The sequence below is a fragment of the Oncorhynchus masou genome, chromosome 15 (genome assembly GCF_036934945.1).
Source record: "Oncorhynchus masou masou isolate Uvic2021 chromosome 15, UVic_Omas_1.1, whole genome shotgun sequence".
Lineage (NCBI taxonomy): Eukaryota > Metazoa > Chordata > Actinopteri > Salmoniformes > Salmonidae > Oncorhynchus > Oncorhynchus masou.
Window position 1 is genome coordinate 9978139 of NC_088226.1, and position 20577 is coordinate 9998715.

The 20577-nt window shown below is 45.5% G+C and overlaps 1 protein-coding gene across 1 annotated transcript in view; it reads left to right on the plus strand.

Annotated features, from left to right (window-relative positions):
- Nucleotides 1–20577, plus strand: part of LOC135555570 (protein shisa-9-like) — a 75234-nt gene that overhangs the window by 7062 nt on the left and 47595 nt on the right. The window contains 1 exon segment of the mRNA XM_064988110.1: nucleotides 19579–19694. Within this exon segment, the coding sequence (XP_064844182.1) occupies nucleotides 19579–19694 (116 nt within the window).

Sequence of the window (20577 nt, forward strand, 5' to 3'; positions counted from 1 at the left end):
CCCTTTTGCCCTCAGAACAGACTCAATTCGTCAGGGCATGGACTCTACAAGGTGTCAAAAGCGTGCCCATATTGACTCCAATGGTTCCCACAGTTGTGTCAAGTTGGCTGGATGTCCTTTGGATGGTGGACCATTCTTGATACACACAGGAAACTGTTGAGTGTGAAAAACACAGCAGGATTGCAGTTCTTGACACAAACCAGTGCGCCTGGCACCTACTACCATACCTCGTTCTAAGGCACTTAAATATTTTATCTTTCCAATTCACCTTCTGAATGGTGCACATTCAATTCTATTTAACAAGTGACATCAATAAGGGATCATATCTTTCACCTAGATTCACCTGGTCAGTCTATTTCATGGAAAGAGCAGGTATTCTTAATGTTTTGTATACTCAGTGTAGATAAGTTGTCCAAATGGACAAAATCAATGAATTACTCCAATCAGAATTGGATAAGAAGCCAACATTGGAATAATATTCAAATATTATTTTCATGTTCTAGGGAGTTTTTCTCAAAAACCCAACATTAGCACAACATTAGCACAACAAGAGGTACAACATTACAAATATTATGTAAGATAATTAACTTGCTATCTGTAATATCGTATAGCTTTGGAATTGTGATATTATGTACTTTCGAGGAAAATAGGCACATCGGCATGTACACTGACTTTGAGAAGGGATTGCGTGGCGATTAGCTTAGCAGCATGACAACGTGAATGGGTGGGGCGGGGCACTATACATTGGATTCCTATCTCCTTTCTACGCACCCTAGACTAAAGAGGCAGACAATTAGGATAAATGTGCTAGACCCTAAATTAGACATTTCTTGAGGTAGGAATATCGCAAAAATATGTTCAATGGCTTATTCCAGAGAAGGCTTCCTCTCGAGTTCTGATATTTGCCAGCATTGAAATCTGACATGTATGATAGACGTTTTCACAATCTAAAAGTCGTATTCCTATTAGCTTCCTGTGTAGTGGGAGCGACTTTATCACAGTGCTATGTCATACCGGACAGATTCCTGCATGCTTGAACGCCAATACACATGAAAACATGAAATGACCCAGGAAATCGATAGAACATCGCTCAGAGACAAACAAAAACAATATAATACCCAAAATGGGTGAACCTTTCCTTTAAGGGGGGCATTTCCCCCCAAGCTACCCTAACCCATGCTCGTTGATGCATCTTTAGAGCTCCTCTCTTTCTTCATTTCTAATGGATATTTTCATCTCTGTCACATGCGCTTTTGAGAACAGTGTTTTCCTGGTTGCATTTTGGAACATTCACACATAGCCTACAGTCATGTGTGTCATCCCAAACCTGTCCCAGAGTCTGAACCAGAGACATGTTTCTATTGTCCAGGGATGAGGGGACGCCCTTCATTTTGAGCCCTGGTTGTAATCGTAATGTTGCAATATTTTATAGGCTTCCAAGTGTGGCCAACCATCCTCCAGGAGAGCCTTAAAGGGGCACTGTTGTATTTTGAGACAGGCTTCAATATGCAAAGAAGCCAACAGGCAGTGTAGCCTACATTTTTGAACAAGTAAAAAATCTGTCCTACTAAAAAATGTAATGTCAAGCCCTGATGTATGCACACAAACTCATATGCCTGCACACAGACACACACACACACACACACACACACACACACACACACACACACACACACACACACACACACACACACACACACACACACACACACACACACACACACACACACACACACACACTGATAAAACACTTTTGACAGCAGGTGGTCCCCAGGCTTTTCCTTTAGCCTTTTCTGGAGTAGCACTCCACACTTGAAATGGTCCTGTCCCTTCACTCCCTTCATCCTACTCTCCCACCCCTTTCTGGTGGCCCCCTGTGCTCTGTCTGTCGCTCCAGATCAGGTCGGGGGAGCGGTCCGTAAAGCAGTCAGGAGAGATGGGAGAGGCTGCTGCTCCAAAGTGGATTTTGCATTAGGTGTGTCCTGGATACGGTGGGACTGGGACCACCTCTAGGGTGTAGGTAATGAGTGCAGGCGGGGACGCTCAGATGTGCTATGTGCACCGCATTAGTTACAGTCTTATCCACACATACACACACACGCGCGCACATGAACATACAATACAAACCAAATGTGTTATAGTCCAATAAAACTAAACTCAAACTATCTGCTAACACTAATAAGCCCTAGAACACCTAGACACCACAGGAGGCTGGTGGCACCTTAATTGAGGAGAACAGGTTCGTGGTAATGACTGAAGTGGAATAGGTGGAATGGTCTGATTCCATTTGCTCCATTCCAGGCCTTTATTATGAGCTGTTCTCCTCTCAGCAGCCTCCACTGCTAGACACTGTTAAATGCTCCCAGTTTTACTACATTGAGATTTTATACAGAAACAACCCCAGAACGTTTCATCTTACAACCACACATCCCAGGCTTTGTGGGAGTGACATCACTTAGAAGGCCACACCACACCCCAGTGCAGAGCCTCACAGTGAGAGCTGCAGAATACTGAGGACCACAGCTCAATTGTTGCTGCATTATTCCAAAGCTACCTCTCACACACATTATCCTAAAGACAAACAAACACAGCATAGATATTGGCACAAATAAGACATGACATGTACTAAAACTGCACTACAACGTGGTTTTGACTTGAATTTGAATGTCAGTAGATAACTCTTGATAGTAGGCTTTTTGTTTACGTAACTCGAGACTAACTGCTAAAATACTGTATTTTCCGTTGTGAGACAAGCCGTTTGAGTAGATGGGACATGTGCATAGTAACACAACACTACAGTAATAATTCAATGTAGGCTTTGTAAATAGTGAGGATTACAAACTGCCGCTATGTGTGTGTGTGTGTGTGTGTGTGTGTGTGTGTGTGTGTGTGTGTGTGTGTGTGTGTGTGTGTGTGTGTGTGTGTGTGTGTGTGTGTGTGTGTGTGTGTGTGTGTGTGTGTGTGTGTCTGTGTGTGTGTGTGTGTGTGTGTGTGTGTGTGTGTGTGTGTGTGTGTGTGTGTGTGTGTGTGTGTGTGTGTGTAGAGAGTGCATATGATTGTGTACACCGGCGGCTGGGACATGCAGTACAGCCCGGGTCCTGTTTTCACTCGACTGGGCTGGGTAATGGGAAAGACCAGGGAGGATTGACACAGTGCCCAAGCCACAGTGACAGAACATCAACAGCTAACTTGTAGCGATTTGTTGGAGCGGACTCAGTACCAAGCACTATCAGAGCCTCAGTCTTTATCTGACCAGCAAACCACAAACCCATCAGTTTACCCTCCCATCCATCCTCAACCTTCTCACCATCCTCTCAGTAATCACCTAGACCCTTATCGTTCACACCATCGGCTAGAGCCTAAAAAACACAGCAGACACAAGAAAAAACAAGAGAGAGATGAGTATCAGTGAAACTCTGCTTGGGCCTCGAGGGGGAACCGGGCAAAGCAGCGTGCTTCTTTATTTTCCTTTCATCTGTTTCTCCCTCCCTCCCTTCCCCTCCCTCCCCTTCCCCTCCCTCCCTCCCTTCCCTCCCTCCCTTCCCTTCCCCCCTTCCCCCCTCCCCTCCCTTCCCCCTTCCCTCCCTACCCTTCCCCTCCCCTCCCTCCCTCCCTTCCCTCCCTCCCTCCCTCCCTTACCCTCCCTTCCCTTCCCTTCCCTTCCCTTCCCTCCCTACCCTTACCCTCCCTTCCCCCCTCCCTCCCTCCCTCCCTACTCTTCCCCTCCCTACCTTCTTCCCCCCTACTCTTCCCCCCTTCCCCTCCATCCCTTCCCTTCCCCTCCCCTCCCTTCCCCCTTCCCTTCCCCTCCCTACTCCCTTCCCTTCCCTCCCCTCCCTCCCTACTCTTCCCCTCCCTACCCTTCCCTTTCCCTTCCCCTTCCCTTCCCTTCCCTTCCCTACTCCCTTCCCCTCCCTTCCCCCCCTCCCTTCCCTTCCCCCTTCCCCTCCCCCCCCCCTCCCTACTCTTCCCTTCCCCTTCCCCCTCCCTACTCTTCCCCCTCCCTTCCCCACCCTACCCTTCCCTTTCCATCCCCCCCTCCCTTCCCTTCCCTTCCCTCCCCCTCCCCCTCCCTTCCCCTCCCTTCCCTTCCCTTCCCTTCCCTTCCCTTCCCTTCCCCCCTCCCTCCCTTCCCTCCCCTCCCCCTTCCCTTCCCTTCCCTTCCCTTCCCTTCCCTTCCCTTCCCTTCCCTTCCCCTCCCTTCCCTTCCCTTCCCCTCCCTCCCCCTTCCCCCTTCCCTTCCCTTCCCTTCCCTTACCCTCCCTTCCCTTACCCTCCTCCACTGTTCATTCATCCTGAACTCTTCAGTGGTGTTAGGGACGGCAGTGTGACTGAAGGCCTTTGTGAGACCAAATGCCGTGTAAACGGCCGCAGTGACAGACCCGTTAGGGTTAATTTGCTGTGGTGGAGAGAGACCAGAGACTGACTGACCCCACTGCAGGGAATAACGACCCCGGGGTAGGACCGGCCATGGCTAGATCTGTACACTGGTACTGATTTATCTTTTGTCCACTGTACCGCATTCTCATTTCAAGCTAAATGTACAGAATGAAAGAAGAGCATGGGCTGTAAAGCACACATTGAGAAATAGTAGGCTTCAATATATAGGCTTCAACAAAATCTCTCTTTCAATGCCTAAAGCCTCACCTGAATGCGGATGTCCACTCTCAAAAGGCCTTGAAGAGTAATGCCTGTCTGTCTGGTATATTCACCCCGGCAGTTTCTCACTTTTTTGCTGGAAAGCTGCAGTCATTCATCTTGACTGGACTAGATTTCCCTCACGATCTCACTCTGATGTTTGCTGAGGCTTTGGTGCACTGTGATTGATGGCCAGGCAAACCCACGGCTGTTGCAGACAACCCCGGTAATCATAGTCTCTCCAGCCGGTCTGGAGACGCTCCCAGAGATGGTCCCTTGTCACCCAGGGGGCACTTATGTTTGAGGTATCTCTAATATCTCCTATATCAAATGGAGGAGGTCTGGACAATCAAGCGTTAGCATGGGGGATCCAAGTGGTTAAAAATAGCACTCAGTTCCATCCAATGGTGTATTTTATGAGATCTGAATGGCGGGCGGAAGGCATCCGTTTCTGTGCATTCAGTTTAAAAGGAATTTGATACACTTCTTAGAGCTTCAATGTAGTTAAGGGGTCAAAACACTATCTCTCTGATCTTAATCACTCCTTTCATCTGTTTCAGGGCTCTTAATGACGATTAAGACTTCCTTAGTGTGATAATGATTAAATATACTGTACACCACTGCACCTAAATCCTTAAGCACCTCCTCAATAGTGATGCACGGGTCAACTCAGAACCACAGGGCCCACGGGTTTCAGCAGTGTTCAGGAATGTATTTTTAATCAAGTTTTATATTCCAATACACCTGCAAGAAATTTACTAGAAGTACAACCATTTTCACTTCAATGATTTGTCATTATAATACTAACTCTACTACCTCGACTCTTTTAATTCAAAATATTATGTAAACACTACCCTTCACACGCCATAAAAAAATAGTGCTTTCTAACTCCGGAAGTTCATTGTACATTGTACACACAGTGACGTTCAGCAAAAGTGGTACTGTCAATACTGTTATGCATACTAATTACTCTGCGGCCATATCAATGTAGCCAATGACACAGTGTCACAATGACGCAACAGTCAGATCAGTGACAGAGGGTTCCCACACTGATATCTACTGTATGTGTATGAGTGTGTTTGAGAGAGAGAGAGAAAGAGAACGAGAGAAAGAGAGAGAGAGACAATGTGCCCTTGAGCTAGACACAGGACACAATAGAATACTCCCATTGGCCCAATGAAAAATAAGAAGTCAATGAGAAGTGACATGAAAACTGAGATTCTGCATGTGGAGTAGATGACCAAGTACAACTACACCAATGACAACACCCCCCCACCCCCCACCCCAACAGCACCATGGCCAACCCCATTGTACATATGCTGCTGTTTGATCCTTAAATGGAAGAGCACATAGAGATACTGTGTTACATAACATGGGACTTGGCTTCAGTGAGAAGAAGAGAGAGGACTAGATACAGAGAGAACGGAATAGAACGAGAGAGAGGGAGAGCACCATCGGAGAGATGACATGACTTTTATTTTGATCACTCTGTTGCAGGAGAACATGTCAAGCTTGTAGTGTATTTGAGGTTTAAAAAGGCTTCTGAAGTTTGTAATTTCCACTTTGAAATGCCAGACTTGATTCGCCCCTTACGAATAAGTGTATTAACCTCTACAAAAATGTCCATTCATTATAATCCACATAATAATTCACATTTCCTGTTAGTGCAGGATTGTTTTCCTGCTGTAGCAAACTGGCTCAAATTAAGATCCTACATCTGTATGAGAGATCAAGCCCAGAGGACGCCTCCTCCCTCTCCTCCTCCTCTTCCTCCTCCTCTTCCTCCCTCTCTTTGGCAGAGCTAAAGCACATGCTTTTTGATTACCAAAGAGGAGTTGTGCGTCTTGTGTCCTTTGCTGCCGGCTCTCAATGTGACTAACCCCCCCCCTCCTCCACCGACCTCACCCCCTCCTTCCCTCACCCCTTTCTACCCAGATCCCCCTTACGTTCACAAAGCATCAAAAAGAATGTGAGTCACCCTGACATGTGTTGCGGGGCATTCGCATTCGGAGTACATAGATCTGCCCTCTGCAGAAAATATAATGATAAACCATGAGAAGGACTGCTCTGTCTCTTTCTCTGGCAGTGGGAGACTTTTCAAAAAAAGCCCTCTGTCTTCCACACCACCCTGTTCACACACTTCTGAGAGCCGTCCTCCTCTAGATGCAGCAGCCTTCAATTCAAAACCAATCCTCGATTTCTGGCAGGTGCAAAGACTGTACAAGTCTGTACAAAAATAGGAAGTGTCTGTTGTGTGGCTCGACAGACATGATTGTTTTCTACTCTCATCCCAGTGCATTCCATCTGCTCCAAATACCCTCGCCACCACAAACATGAACAGACAATACTGTGGCACGTGTAAAAACAACAAGTCCCTCCTTCCTCTCCCATTTGGAGTGGTTCTTTTTCCCCTCTCTTGTCTGATGTAGCGTGTCTCTTTGCTTTCTCCCAAAACTCTTTCTGACGTCTGCAGCCCTGAAGAGCGATGAGTGTATGATGTGCTCACTTAGTTTGACACGGGGGCAAACACAAAAACACGCAGGAAGAAAAACACACTTAACACTAAATCACTGGACAAATACAGCACCTTCATGCAAATTAACATGCACACAACTTACGTACACAGTCGTCACGGGCACATTATTAAAGTGCACGCACGCACGCACGGTCTCCTCAGCAAACAGATGGATGCTCTGCATTACAGCAGGTCACTAGACCAAGCATATGAACTGCTCCTCTGCCAGTGGTGCTGTTTTATTTAACCACTGCTCTAACCGTGATCCCTCGCTCTGTGTGACGCAGAGCACTTGACAATTGTGTATGTGCTGTCTGTGCCGCCGTGACACGCTGGGCTGGCCACCTCTTTATGAGCTTGGGGACCGTTGGCCCAAATGACTCTGTCTGGCTTGGCTGGACTGGCCTCGGCCCAGTTTGGTGTAGCCGTCTGTAAGTGTGTTTCTGTGCGTTTGGTTGAATATTTGGGTGTGGGAGGATGTGTGAGCTGACCCTGGCTACGCAGAGTTGTGTTTGGGTAAACAGCAGGACAGCCCTGCGAGAAGACTGCATAAAGGAGTATTGATTGTGAGTGGGAGATGTCAGCATGCTGCGGGAGGGACTAGCCATAAATCCCCTTAATGACGGGATACATTATCAATGGCTTAGCAGGTGGGACAGTCATCACTTAGAGGAAGAGAGGTAGAGAGAAAGGAAGGAGAGAAAGATAAGAAATGAAAGAACGAGGGATAATATGGAAGAGATGGAGTAAGGGACAAGGAGATGAAAAGGGAATGGCAGAGAGAGAGAGAGAGAGAGAGAGAGATAGATAGATAGATAGATAGATAGATATAGCGGAGGGGGTGTGCTCTGGGATATTTGACACAAGCAGTGTACGGTAGAGTACGGTAAAGCTGGTTCAGCCCCTTTAGCAGGATATTGCATATATTAGCATTTTAAAGCACTAAAGTGATTGCTTTATGATCTCCTGGCTGTGAGTGGCCATGCCTGCCATAGAACAAAATGTGCCGGCTGCCTTCACACATCTTGACTTTAAGCGTTGCTTGTTAAATGTATGTTTTACAGTATACAGTAGATGCCAGTACACAAAATATGTGTGCAAATGTAGGAATGTAGGTATGTGTATGTCTAACTCTTTAATGATCCTACAGTTTGCTGCCACATCTGTCTAAAACTATGTCTTTGTGTGCCTCTGTAGAAATGGACAACTTTTTAAGCCAATGTATGTTTCTGTGTGTAAAAGGCCAAATCTGTGAGTGTGTGTTTGTCTGTGAGTGAGGTTTGCCCAATAATGTCCTCTGTGTGTGTGTGTGTGTGTGTGTGTGTGTGTGTGTGTGTGTGTGTGTGTGTGTGTGTGTGTGTGTGTGTGTGTGTGTGTGTGTGTGTGTGTGTGTGCGTTGTGTGTGTGTGTGTGTGTGTGTGTGTGTGTGTGTGTGTGTGTGAATCAGAGGCCAGTTTGTCATGTTGCTGCTCCAGAGAGCCCTGATCCAAGCTGACAGGTGAAGCTGAGCGCAGCTAAACAGCACACGTAACGGGGAAGGAGGGAGAGAGAGAGAGCATGAGAAAGGGAGAGAGAGGGAGGGTCTGTGGGAACGTGGAGATTAACTATAGAAGGAGATAGAGGTTAATTGGCATGTTATCAGAGGTTATCTGGTGGATGTTCATTTTTCATGGCTAGATTTTCTCTGCCGTGGCTTTCTGTTATTGTCTCTTTAAACTCATTTGTCAAGGCATGAATATTATTGCCATGCCAATCAGTCACTATGAGGGGAATGGAGTCACACAGAGGACGGATACTAAATTTAATTGCTGAATGACTGCAGCAAACCGATACAGTCAGTGGACATAGCTCAAGGACTGCATGGAAGACCAGAGAGTGGGGAAGGGAGAGCGAGAGAGAGAGAGAGAGAGTGTGGAGATAGAGAGTGTGGAGAGAGAGAGAGAGTGTGGAGAGAGAGAGAGAGAGAGAGAGAGTGTGGAGAGAGAGTGGAGAGAGAGAGGAGAGAGAGAGAGAGAGAGAGAGAGTGTGGAGAGAGAGAGTGTGTGTGAGAGAGAGAGAGAGAGAGAGAGAAGGTTGGACAGGTTGATAAATTACAGTCATTGATGTGACCCACCCAGTAGATACACATTCACTCATGTAGAAAGAGTAGTACAGATAAGGCATGTTTTTGCTATTAGGAAAAATGAGAAGCAACAATTTGATGTGAGTGTAACATGCAATAGGATATTGTCCTGCATTGTTAGAGTATGCTTACACTATTTCTCCCCCTCATATTGGTATTTGGGTGGATGCATTTGAATAAAAATCATGACATTCTGTATTCTGAGAGTATCCCAACTCTGTACATGCATGGGAATACTTTGATCTTATGTATTGTGAGAGGTATACCCATCTGTGTGTGTGTGTGTGTGTGTGTACACATTAGCAACCATGACTTCATAGGTCTCCGGCTGGTGTATTTATGTAAGTGGTGCATTGCCAATGTTTGTGTGAAGTGCACACAGAATCAATTATTATGAACACGTGTGTTTGTGTGTGCATGTGTGCATGTGTGAGCAGGTGGGTGTCCACAGAAGGTAAATAGAAGATTGTGCATGACTGCTCCACACTGGAACCATTATGGATTTGAACCTGCGTCCATGCTTAAACCCAGTTTCTGCATTGAGGCCTTAAAAGTCATTCATCTGTTGGCATCTCTGAGTACAGTGTCCACATCAGAGCCATAATGGCTGTGCCCTCGTATGTATTCCTCTGTAGAGTTTCTGTGTTCAAACCTCAAAAGATGGATGGCAGTGTTTGTCCCCAGTAAACAATATTTCAAACCCTCAAATCAAAATCAAATCAAATTTATTTATATAGCCCTTCGTACATCAGCTGATATCTCAAAGTGCTGTACAGAAACCCAGCCTAAAACCCCAAACAGCAAGCAATGCAGGTGTAGAAGCACGGTGGTTAGGAAAAACTCCCTAGAAAGGCCAAAACCTAGGAAGAAACCTAGAGAGGAACCAGGCTATGTGGGGTGGCCAGTCCTCTTCTGGCTGTGCCGGGTAGAGATTATAACAGAACATGGCCAAGATGTTCAAATGTTCATAAATGACCAGCATGGTCGAATAATAATAAGGTAGAACAGTTGAAACTGGAGCAGCAGCACGGCCAGGTGGATTGGGGACAGCAAGGAGTCATCATGTCAGGTAGTCCTGGGGCATGGTCCTAGGGCTCAGGTCCTCCGAGAGAGAGAAGGAGAGAATTAGAGAACGCACACTTAGATTCACACAGGACACCGAATTGGACAGGAGAAGTACTCCAGATATAACAAACTGACCCCAGCCCCCCGACACATAAACTACTGCAGCATAAATACTGGAGGCTGAGACAGGAGGGGTCAGGAGACACTGTGGCCCCATCCGAGGATGCCCTCACTGTCTCTGTTGGTTTGCTGTTGCTCACTGAGTAGATCCACAAATCAGACGAGCTCCTGGCTGTCAGTGAACCACTGTCTAAGGTCTCATATTTTCCAATAGAGCGTTATCGAACACCAAAGTACACTCAGTCCGCAGTGACTGACATGAAGTGACGGACAGTGGCTTCGGTCCCACAAGGCCAGCCACAGACGACACATGGCTCCATTCAAGCGCCCATGCGTTAATAATGGCGGAAAGTTGGAGTCATCCTTTGCTCAGCTACACTGAATGTGGGGGCTCATAAGATACATCATTTGATTTCACTCTGCACTGCGGGAGGGAAGTTATTTTATTGTTCGTGAAAAGCATTGAAGTGTTTATTTAGGCTTTTGGGTAAAGTGCTTAGAGGAAAGTGTACTCATATATGTGGGTGTATTTGAATAAACATTGTGACATTCTGTATTCTGAGAGTATCCTAACTCTGTACATGCATGGAAATACTTTGATCTTATGTATTGTAAGAGGTATATCCATCTGTGTGTGTGTGTGTGTGTGTGTGTGTGTGTGTGTGTGTGTGTGTGTGTGTGTGTGTGTGTGTGTGTGTGTGTGTAAGCTATGAGCTTATGTAGTGACCTGTGTGTGTGTGTGTGTGTGTGTGTGTGTACATGTTTTCCTACATTATTAGGACTACAATGTCCTGACAAGTCACCAGAATGTCCTGGCAAGGTAGGAAAGCAATAACCCTTTTGAAAAGTCTGGACATTTTTCCATGGCCTGAATTCTTTCATATGCTGTTGTAAGCTTAAGGGTTAGGTTTAGGGTTGGGGTTAAAGTTAGGCTTAACGATATATTTAAGACTTAGGGTTAGGGATTAACGTTAGGGTTAATGTTAGGGTTAGGTTACGGGGTTATGGACAATAGGATTTTGAACGTGTTTGTCTGTTGATGGCAGGAGGGTCAGGACAGAGGTGTGACTAATTACATACGTGAGATTCCCCTGTGGGAGGTGTAATAAATCACCACAGAGCATTTAGGAACACCGCTATTTGCTCTCCCAAAATTCATTATGATACGCGGCGTGACAAAACATCCCCCTGATACCATGCAGGAGACTGATAACAATCTTCTTTAAATGGGCTTTACGAAATGGGGATGGACCAAGCGGGCCGGACACAGGGAACAGGACACAGCCACAGCACTCGGCAGAGCACATGGCCACTACACCATGTGTCCCTGCAGTCAAAAGCAGGTCCGTTAGCCAGGCTATTACAGGGCCATTACATTGACATGGCGAATGGAACGATGCTATTGTTAAGTCATGAAAACCCTGAGCCCCGTGGCAGGTCGGTAATATACAGTGACATCTTAGGCATGACACGGCCAGTATGGGACTGGAGCAGTTCCATAGGAAAATGTCAGGGGTGGCATTGATCGCTTGTCCATACAGTGGAGATGGATGTGTGTGATAGAGCTGATGATGGGTCATGAAGCGATAAGGCTATGTGCTGGGGCAGGTTGTCATGGGGATGATGGTCAGACGATGACCAGTCTGTGGCGTCACTTAGATAGGTCCATGTGGACCTTAGTGTGTCCTCCTGGGATGGCTGTATCCCTGGGAGAGGGTCTGTGTGTCCTAAAGACCCAACTTTCATTTGAGTAGGAGTCAGTGGTTGAAATGAATTATCTCCCATTAGGGTTGAATGGCAGGAACCCGGTTAACACGATTTTTCCTGCCCAGAACCACTCCCTTTTCCTGGGATAAATAACTGTGAGAAACAGGTAAATTATAATAAATGATTTATATGAAAAGCATGCGTGAAATGGAACTTGAATTATATGTGATGTCTAAATCTGTCTTCTCTACGGCCTCTACATGATGAATCATCAACGCACAGGGTGGAGACATTATTGAGAGCAGTTCATAATGCATGTAGACCTCTCGTCTCACCATGGTCACTTTTTTTCTAGTGACAGGTAGGCCTTCATTTGCTGCAGCATCTAATTTACCCATCTCCAGCTGGCTTTCGGGGTCACCTTGTTTTTTTTTACTGTAAAGATGTTTTATTTTTTAAATGTTTTGCAGCTAACCATTCAATCTTTGTGAATAGAAGTGAAAGCCTTCTGCATTTCATTCTAGTCCCATATTATTCAAGCATGCCATTAGAATGATGAGGATAAGGACAACAAAACATATTCCATTTAACTGTTGAAAGCGATGAAGGAATGATGTAACAATAGAGAGAGAAAGAGGAAGTAGGCTAATAACATTAGGGGAAATATTATGAATTATACAAATAGGCCCTGTTAAATTTAGACATTCAAATAATTTTCGCTAGCCTATAATTGTAACTTTGTAGGCCAGATGTGCTGCACCAGAATTGCATGTTCTCTCCCTGCTTTATCATGGTTTGAACGAGGTGTGTAATTCCAGTCCATATAATACAGTATAATACAATACAGTAATACAGTAATACAGTTCACACTCAAACAGATTAGCCTACTGGAGCTAGTTGCATGTATTTACCCAAGAGAGCATACAGCTATCTATGGGCTTTTATTTTTTTTATCATACATAATGAGCAGTATTCTATTTCATATAGGCCTATGTATTGGGGGCGGCAGGGTAGCCTAGTGGTTAGAGCGTTGGAGTAGTAACCGAAAGGTTGCAAGTTCAAATCCCCGAGCTGACAAGGTACAAATCTGCTGTTCTGCCCCTGAACAGGCATTTAACCCACTTTTCCTAGGCCATCATTGAAAATAAGAATTTGTTCTTAACTGACTTGCCTAGTAAAATAAAGGTAAAACATTGGTTAATGGCACAATCACTTGTGATTTTTATTATTTTGGGCTCATTGCATGTTGTTCATGTAGCGCTCATAAAATGTATTCATGTCTGGCTCATCAGGCTCAGGTAGCATCAGGCTTGAATTTTCTATCAAACTCTAATCAAATCCAGACACAGGCCTATTTATATGCTTTATAATGCTTTTGAATTACATTTCGGTTTTGGCGGAAAATATTGGGTTTCCCGGGAGAAATGTGATTTATTCTCGGAATGGAACATTGTTAAGATACAGCGAATATATTCAACCCAAGCTCCCATGACATCTTTACCCAAAGCCTAGCTTGATCTAAGAGGTGCTCCTCCAGAGTCCAGCCTATCCAATGGTTGAATATGAATGAGGTACTTTTCATCCTAGGAATGATGAAGGGTGTAACAAATGGTGTGTGTGTGTGTTTTTTGGAGAAGTAGCTTCAGCAACTATAGAAGAGAACTAGGCCACTGCAGACAGCACAGTCATGCCCACCCACATACAAACATAAACATACCCTGGCATAGTCACACAGCCATGCTAAGAGGCACTATTTGGCAGCTGTCGCGTCCAATACCAAAGTAGGGAAGACAGTGGCAGGCAGCTGCAGGCACTAATACTGGTGGGGCTCACTATCTGGCAGTGGTAGCTACAGTGTCAGCCTCCCTGGTTGAGAGGGAACTCAGCTCTGAGCACCGCGGGGTGGGAGACTCAGTACCCAAAACACAGGGTATCATTTCTGCTACTACATACCTCCCTTAGCGAGCACCATGGAGACACAGCCTGAATTATTGATCAAGGGAGACAGGGTTCAGAGAGAGCTGTTGGTTCTGACAGCCTAGAACACCAAGACAAAGAAAGAGCAGAGCTACAGATGAGGAATGTGTACAAAATTACTAAACTTTTACGCCTGGTGAGTGAAGCTGGCTGTTGGGCTCTATGATGGCACTTCAAATCAAATCAAATCAAATCACTTAGGGAGTGAAATAATGTGAACCAAGCCATTGTCGCACCATGCAGTCCAGAATTAGTTTTCTGCGCTGGAGGGTTTATTTTATCTTTTTGTTTGGGAAACTTTTCTGGTAGCTCAAGTTCCCCACCCACACTTAGCCTCGGCAGCACACCCTCAGTGGGATTTGGGGGTGACTCAGTGGGGTGTCCTCATAATAACCCCGGTGGACTGAACACGAGGTGGGGTGCCACAGATAAAACCCCACGTAGAAATAAGACAAAGCGTAATAACAAACACTATAGCTAGTGGTGGATGGTAGAGGCAAGCAAAAACACACTAACCTGGTGTGACAGTGGTGTGGCACTGGTCACACTGGTGTGACAAGAACAAAGGGTTTCAAACATACCCCAGAGCAGTGGACAGTAAAGGTGATATAAACATGCAGAAGTGTTCTGCAATTTCCGCCTTGAAAGGACAATAAACAAAATGATTAAATCTGAATTATATTCTATTTTACTGTACTGTGCAGTAGTGGACAGCAGCTGGAGGTAAACAGTGAGACACCCTGGCTCCTGGCTGGGACTGCAGGGGGTCACAGCAGGCCTCTTCTGCTCAGTGGGCTCCAGCTGTCTGGTGGTAATGAACTAATACACTCACTTTGATTGTGGCCTTGCCACCCACAGGGAGTGTAGGACTCCTCACCCTTACTACCCACAGGGAGTGGAGGAGACAGAGAGTCCTCACCCTTACTACCCACAGGGAGTGGAGGAGACAGAGAGTCCTCACCCTTACTACCCACAGGGAGTGGAGGAGACAGAGAGTCCTCACCCTTACCACCCATGGGGAGTGGACAGGAGATAGGCAGGCCTCATCCTTAACACCCACATGGAGTGCAGAGGAGACAGAGTCCTCACCCTTACCACCCATGGGGAGTTGAGAGGAGATAAAGAGGCCTCACCCTTACCACACATGGAGAGTGGAGAGTTATGGAGGCCTCACCCTTACCACCCACATGGAGTGCGGAGGAGATATGTAGGCCTCACCCTTACCACCCACAGGGAGTGCAGAGGAGATAGGCATGCCTCACCCTTACCACCCACAGGGAGTGCAGAGGAGATAGGTAGGCCTCACCCTTACCACCACAGGGAGTGCAGAGGAGATAGGCAGGCCTCACCCTTACCACCCACAGGGAGTGCACCAGGAGATAGGCAGGCCTCACCCTTACCACCCACAGGGAGTGCAGACCACACATGGTGAGTGGAGATAGGCAGGCCTCACCCCACCCACATGGAGTACCACCCACAGGGAGTGCACCCACAGGGAGTGCACCAGGAGATAGGCAGGCCTCACCCTTACCACCCACAGGGAGTGCAGCGGAGATAGGCAGGCTTCAACTCCAACCTGAACCCCCACTGCCTCCACTAGGGTGATGCTACAATCTCAGAGTAACAGGACCTTCATGCCGATCCCAGAGCCGTTTATAATTTAATATAATTGATCTAAGAAAAGTAATAGAAGTATTGTTACAGGAATTATATTCCTCTATGTTTTAATACCCAATTAAAATTAAACACTCTGTCAATTCCTAAGAATTTGTAAGACTCTTATTTGCATAAAATGGATGACCAGTCTCAAAAATCAACCAGCAGCGTTTATTCTCGAGAGTACTGAACATGATACAGTTTACCACAGATTATAAACTGAAAATGATGTTATTAGTTTTCGTACTACCCCGTCTCATCAACCAGCAGTACAATGGCTATATAGTTCTCAAGCCTTCCCACATCGTCTCTCCCTACTAAGATAATTTACGACCCAAGCCAAGGTCTGCCTGTGTAGATAAGCATTCTAGCCAGTCTGGCTATAAGTTCATTAATTTCTACCAAGGAACAGACAGTCATTGTTCTAATTCTTGATTATAATTACACACATTATATTCAGTACTAGGATTAAAAGAAAATCCATACATCTATACAGTAACATAATAGTATTCTGATTAGTCAGTCCTGATTGAAATGTATACATAATTGGTCATTATTGATAAAAAAAATTCCTTAACATAGAAGTACCGTTGCCTCATGCCTTTGTTCTTGTGTAGTGCATCAGCAAGAAACTAAACAATTAGCTACAGATGGTTGAAATCACAACAGAAGTTATCATTAGCATAATTTGATTCATGCTTGAACAATACCAGAGGAATCCAGCTTTGAGTATCAGACATTATTACAGTCTAATTCATTTTACTCTGCAAACCTGCATGCACTACACTGTAGCATACATCAATGAGTGAAGCAACTCACAAACTTAACTCAGTGTAACTTAACTATGTCCTTTGTTCAATCATTCAATCTAGTTGTTTGTCGTGTAAACAAGTCCGTGCCTCACCTCTCCTAGAACAGCCAAGATTTGCGCTTGGTTGAGAAGATGATAGATAGATTATGAAATCAATTTGATGTAATTACCATCCATATTTAATTGGTGCGCCAAAAAAACACATTCGCACAGAGGCTTTAAACTCTTTCAATTTGTAACCATTATGAATTTTACCAGCCCAGTAAGTGCTGAGTTTCCACCTGTCAATTTTTTCACGTGTTCGTTCCCTTCAAATGTCCCTCATAGCAACTGACAAGTCAACCCTGTGGAACCCTCAGACACTGCAGTCCTACAGAAGTCATCATCATCAGGACCGACCAACCAGCATATGGAGGAAATAGCAACGATATGCCTCAAGACATTCCAGGATCTTGCCTCATACAGTAAAGCCCCTCAGGTCGAACATAAACTTTCCCAACTTAACTTTTCTCCTTTCTGCTGACACACAACTGCTGATGAGGGAGCACAAAACTTTATGGTTATCTTTAATTCATTAATCGATTCATTTCCTTTCTTGTATTACAGCACACAATCCATTTTAAGTAATTCAACTGCAAATGAATCTCATCTGTGGCCCTATCTGATGCAACCTCAAGATAACCCCTGTAATGTATCCAATCTGGAAAACAATGTTGCCCCCTCTCTTAACAGTGGCACAATGTGTGCTAGAGAGAGAACGAGAGCGAGAGAGAAATAGAGAGACTAAACAGACTAATTCCTCAATGAACATCTTCAGTGACAAACTACAAGGGCTTTTTGAAATGTACAAAGCCATAAAATCCGAGCTTTTTTCTAAGCAGTTGACATTTGACCACTGCAGTAGGACTGGCAGAGATATCTAACACAATTTCCTTTGTAACATTCTGGCAGTGAGAACGTAATGTTTGAAACAACACCCAGGGAAATAGTTCTGTCAGCCCCGAGAATTGTGTTTGAGGAACACTGGCTCATCCAACCAAACCCTTTCCCCAGGTTCTTATGATAAAAGAGACAGATCCCGATTGGCTGTGCATGGGAATGTATCTGTGCATGGGATTCGCCAGGGCATTTGGCTGCCATCGTGGTTTAAACATTTCCTTGCCCTTGTAATGTCTGAGCCTAAGAGAGGGCTCTGGGAATTTTTCTGAAAAGTGTTGCAATGTTCTCACATCAAATCACATCATCCCTTTACATCTTTACATTAGCTAGGAGATGTGACGGTCCTGGGGGGTTAGAATACGGGTTCAGAGAGCTGACAGCTGTATTGAGAAGGTGGAACAACCAGCACTCCACAATAACAGCACCCTCAGCAACGCCCGAGAGAAAGAAAACAGAGAGAGGATGAGAAAGAGAGAGAAATGCTTTAGCCAAATAGGAGACGGATGAAACAAAGGGAATGAGTGAGAAAGTCAGAAACTAGCCAGAAAGACAGACACTCACTGGTGGTGATGCGTTAAGGAGTAGAGTGTATGTTTGTGTACTGCTGAATGGGTGACTGGAGGGCATTTTAGAGAGAAACCCAACAAGTGAAAAGAAAAGCATGAAATACAGAGGGGCAGTATTTCAGCACGGCCTCGGGACTTAATCCTTGTCTATACCTGCTGTCATCAGTCTGTCAGCACGATCTACATATTAACCCTCGTTCCTATCACAACACTACTGACCTACTGTCCGGGGCTCATGTCTAGCCAGCTGAGCTGTCAGCAGGCATGTACCATTTAAATTCAACCGATTTCTTTGAAAAGTTCCAGCTGTCAGTACTATAAATCAAATCAAATTTATTTATGAAGCCCTTCTTACATCAGCTGATGTCTCAAAGTGCTGTACAGAAACCCAGCCTAAAACCCCAAACAGCAAGCAATGCAGGTGTAGATGCATGGTGGCTAGGAAAAACTCCCTAGAAAGGCCAAAACCTAGGAAGAAACCTAGAGAGGAACCAGGCTATGAGGGGAGGCCAGTCCTTTGCTGGCTGTGCCGGGTGGAGATTATAACAGAACATGGCAGAGATGTTCAAATGTTCATAGATGACCAGCATGGTCAAATAATAATAATCACAGTAGTTGTCGAGGGTGCAGCAAATCAGCACGTCAGGAGTAAATGTCAGTTCGCTTTTCATAGCCGATCATTAAGAGTATCTCTACCGCTCTTGCTGTCTCGAGAGAGTTGAAAACAGCAGGTCTGGGACAGGTAGCACGTCCGGTGAACAGGTCAGGGTTCCATAGCCGCAAGCAGAACAGTTGAAACTGGAGCAGTAGTGGAGTGGGGACAACAAGAAGTCATCATGCCAGGTAGTCTTGAGGCATGGTCCTAGGGCTCAGGTCCTCCGAGAGAGAGAAAGAGAGAATTAGAGAGAGCATACTTAAATTCACACAGGACACCGGATAACACAGGCGAAATACTCCAGATATAACAGACCGACCCTATCCCCCTGAGACAGGAGGGGTCAGGAGACACTGTGGCCCCATCCGATGATACCCCCAGACAGGGCCAAATAGGCAGGATATAACCCCACCCACTTTGCCAAAGAACAGCGCCCACACTACTAGAGGGATATCTTCAACCACCAACTTACCATCCTGAGACAAGTCCCGAGTATAGCCCACAAAGATCTCCGCCTCGGCACAACCCAAGGGGGGGGGGGCGCCAACTCAGACAGGAAGATCACGTCAGTGACTCATACTACACTATGATTAAAGTGTTTGTTTTACACACCAATGGACATCACATATAAGAGGGCTTTTATTGTGATCAAATCACACAGATTAGGGAATTATGGCAGCACACTTCCATTTGATTTGATGTTGTAGAAGGAGTTTATTCTATGGTGATCTCAATCGATTTGACACAATGTTCTCTCGTCTTCCTGATGGGTGATCTTTAACCTAACACTTGTCTTTCTCTCTGCAGGGCCTTGACAGAGTTGTTGAAGCAGCCAGGAGAGGTGGGTGGAGTGGATGGGACCGGGGGTCACCACACCATAGGGACCAATGGGATATCTGGCAGGTCACCGCGCAGCAACAATGGTAAATCTGTTTCTCTGGGAGCGACAGTGGTTATTACAGGAGATGTCTCTCAGTGTAATTAAGCATATCGGATACTGATCCAGCAACGCGTTGCAAGCACTCTCACGAGGGCTCTTTTAGCACTCAATGTACTAATGAGGACACTAGTAACTCTGAATAGGGTACAACAGACTATTTCAGACTCTGGCATTTTTCAATTTTTGCTCTGCATTATTGAGAAGGGCCTGTAAGTAAATGTTTCACTGTTGGTCTATACCTGTTGTATACGAAGCATGTAACAAATCAAAATTGATTTGACACGCACGCATGCAGACACTTGTTATTGAGCTAGGAGGAAGGCTCAATTCCATAGCAGCCCCTGCTGTCTCCCTCCATGGCTGAGCAGAAGTGCAGGGACAGGCTGGTTATCTTTAATTCCATAGCAGCCCCTGCTTTCTCCCTCCATGGCTGAGCAGAAGTGCAGGGACAGGCTGGTCATCTTTAACTTCTCTGGGATATGTGGGACGGTAGCGTCCACCTCACCAACAGCCAGTGAAATTGCAGGGCGCCAAATTCAAAAACAATAGAAATCCCATAATTAAAATTCCCCTACAAGTATTTTACACTATTTTAAAGATACACTTCTGGTAAATCCAGCCACAGTGTCCGATTTCAAATAGGCTTTACGGCGAAAGCACACCAAACGATTATGTTAGGTCAGTACCTAGTCATGGAAAACCATACAGCCATTTTCCAGCCAAGGAGAGGGCTCACAAAAATCAGAAATAGCGATTAAATTAATCACTAACCTTTGATGATCTTCATCAGATGGCACTCACAGGACTTCATGTTACACAATAAATGTGTCTTTTGTTCGATAAAGTTAATCTTTACGTCCAAAAAC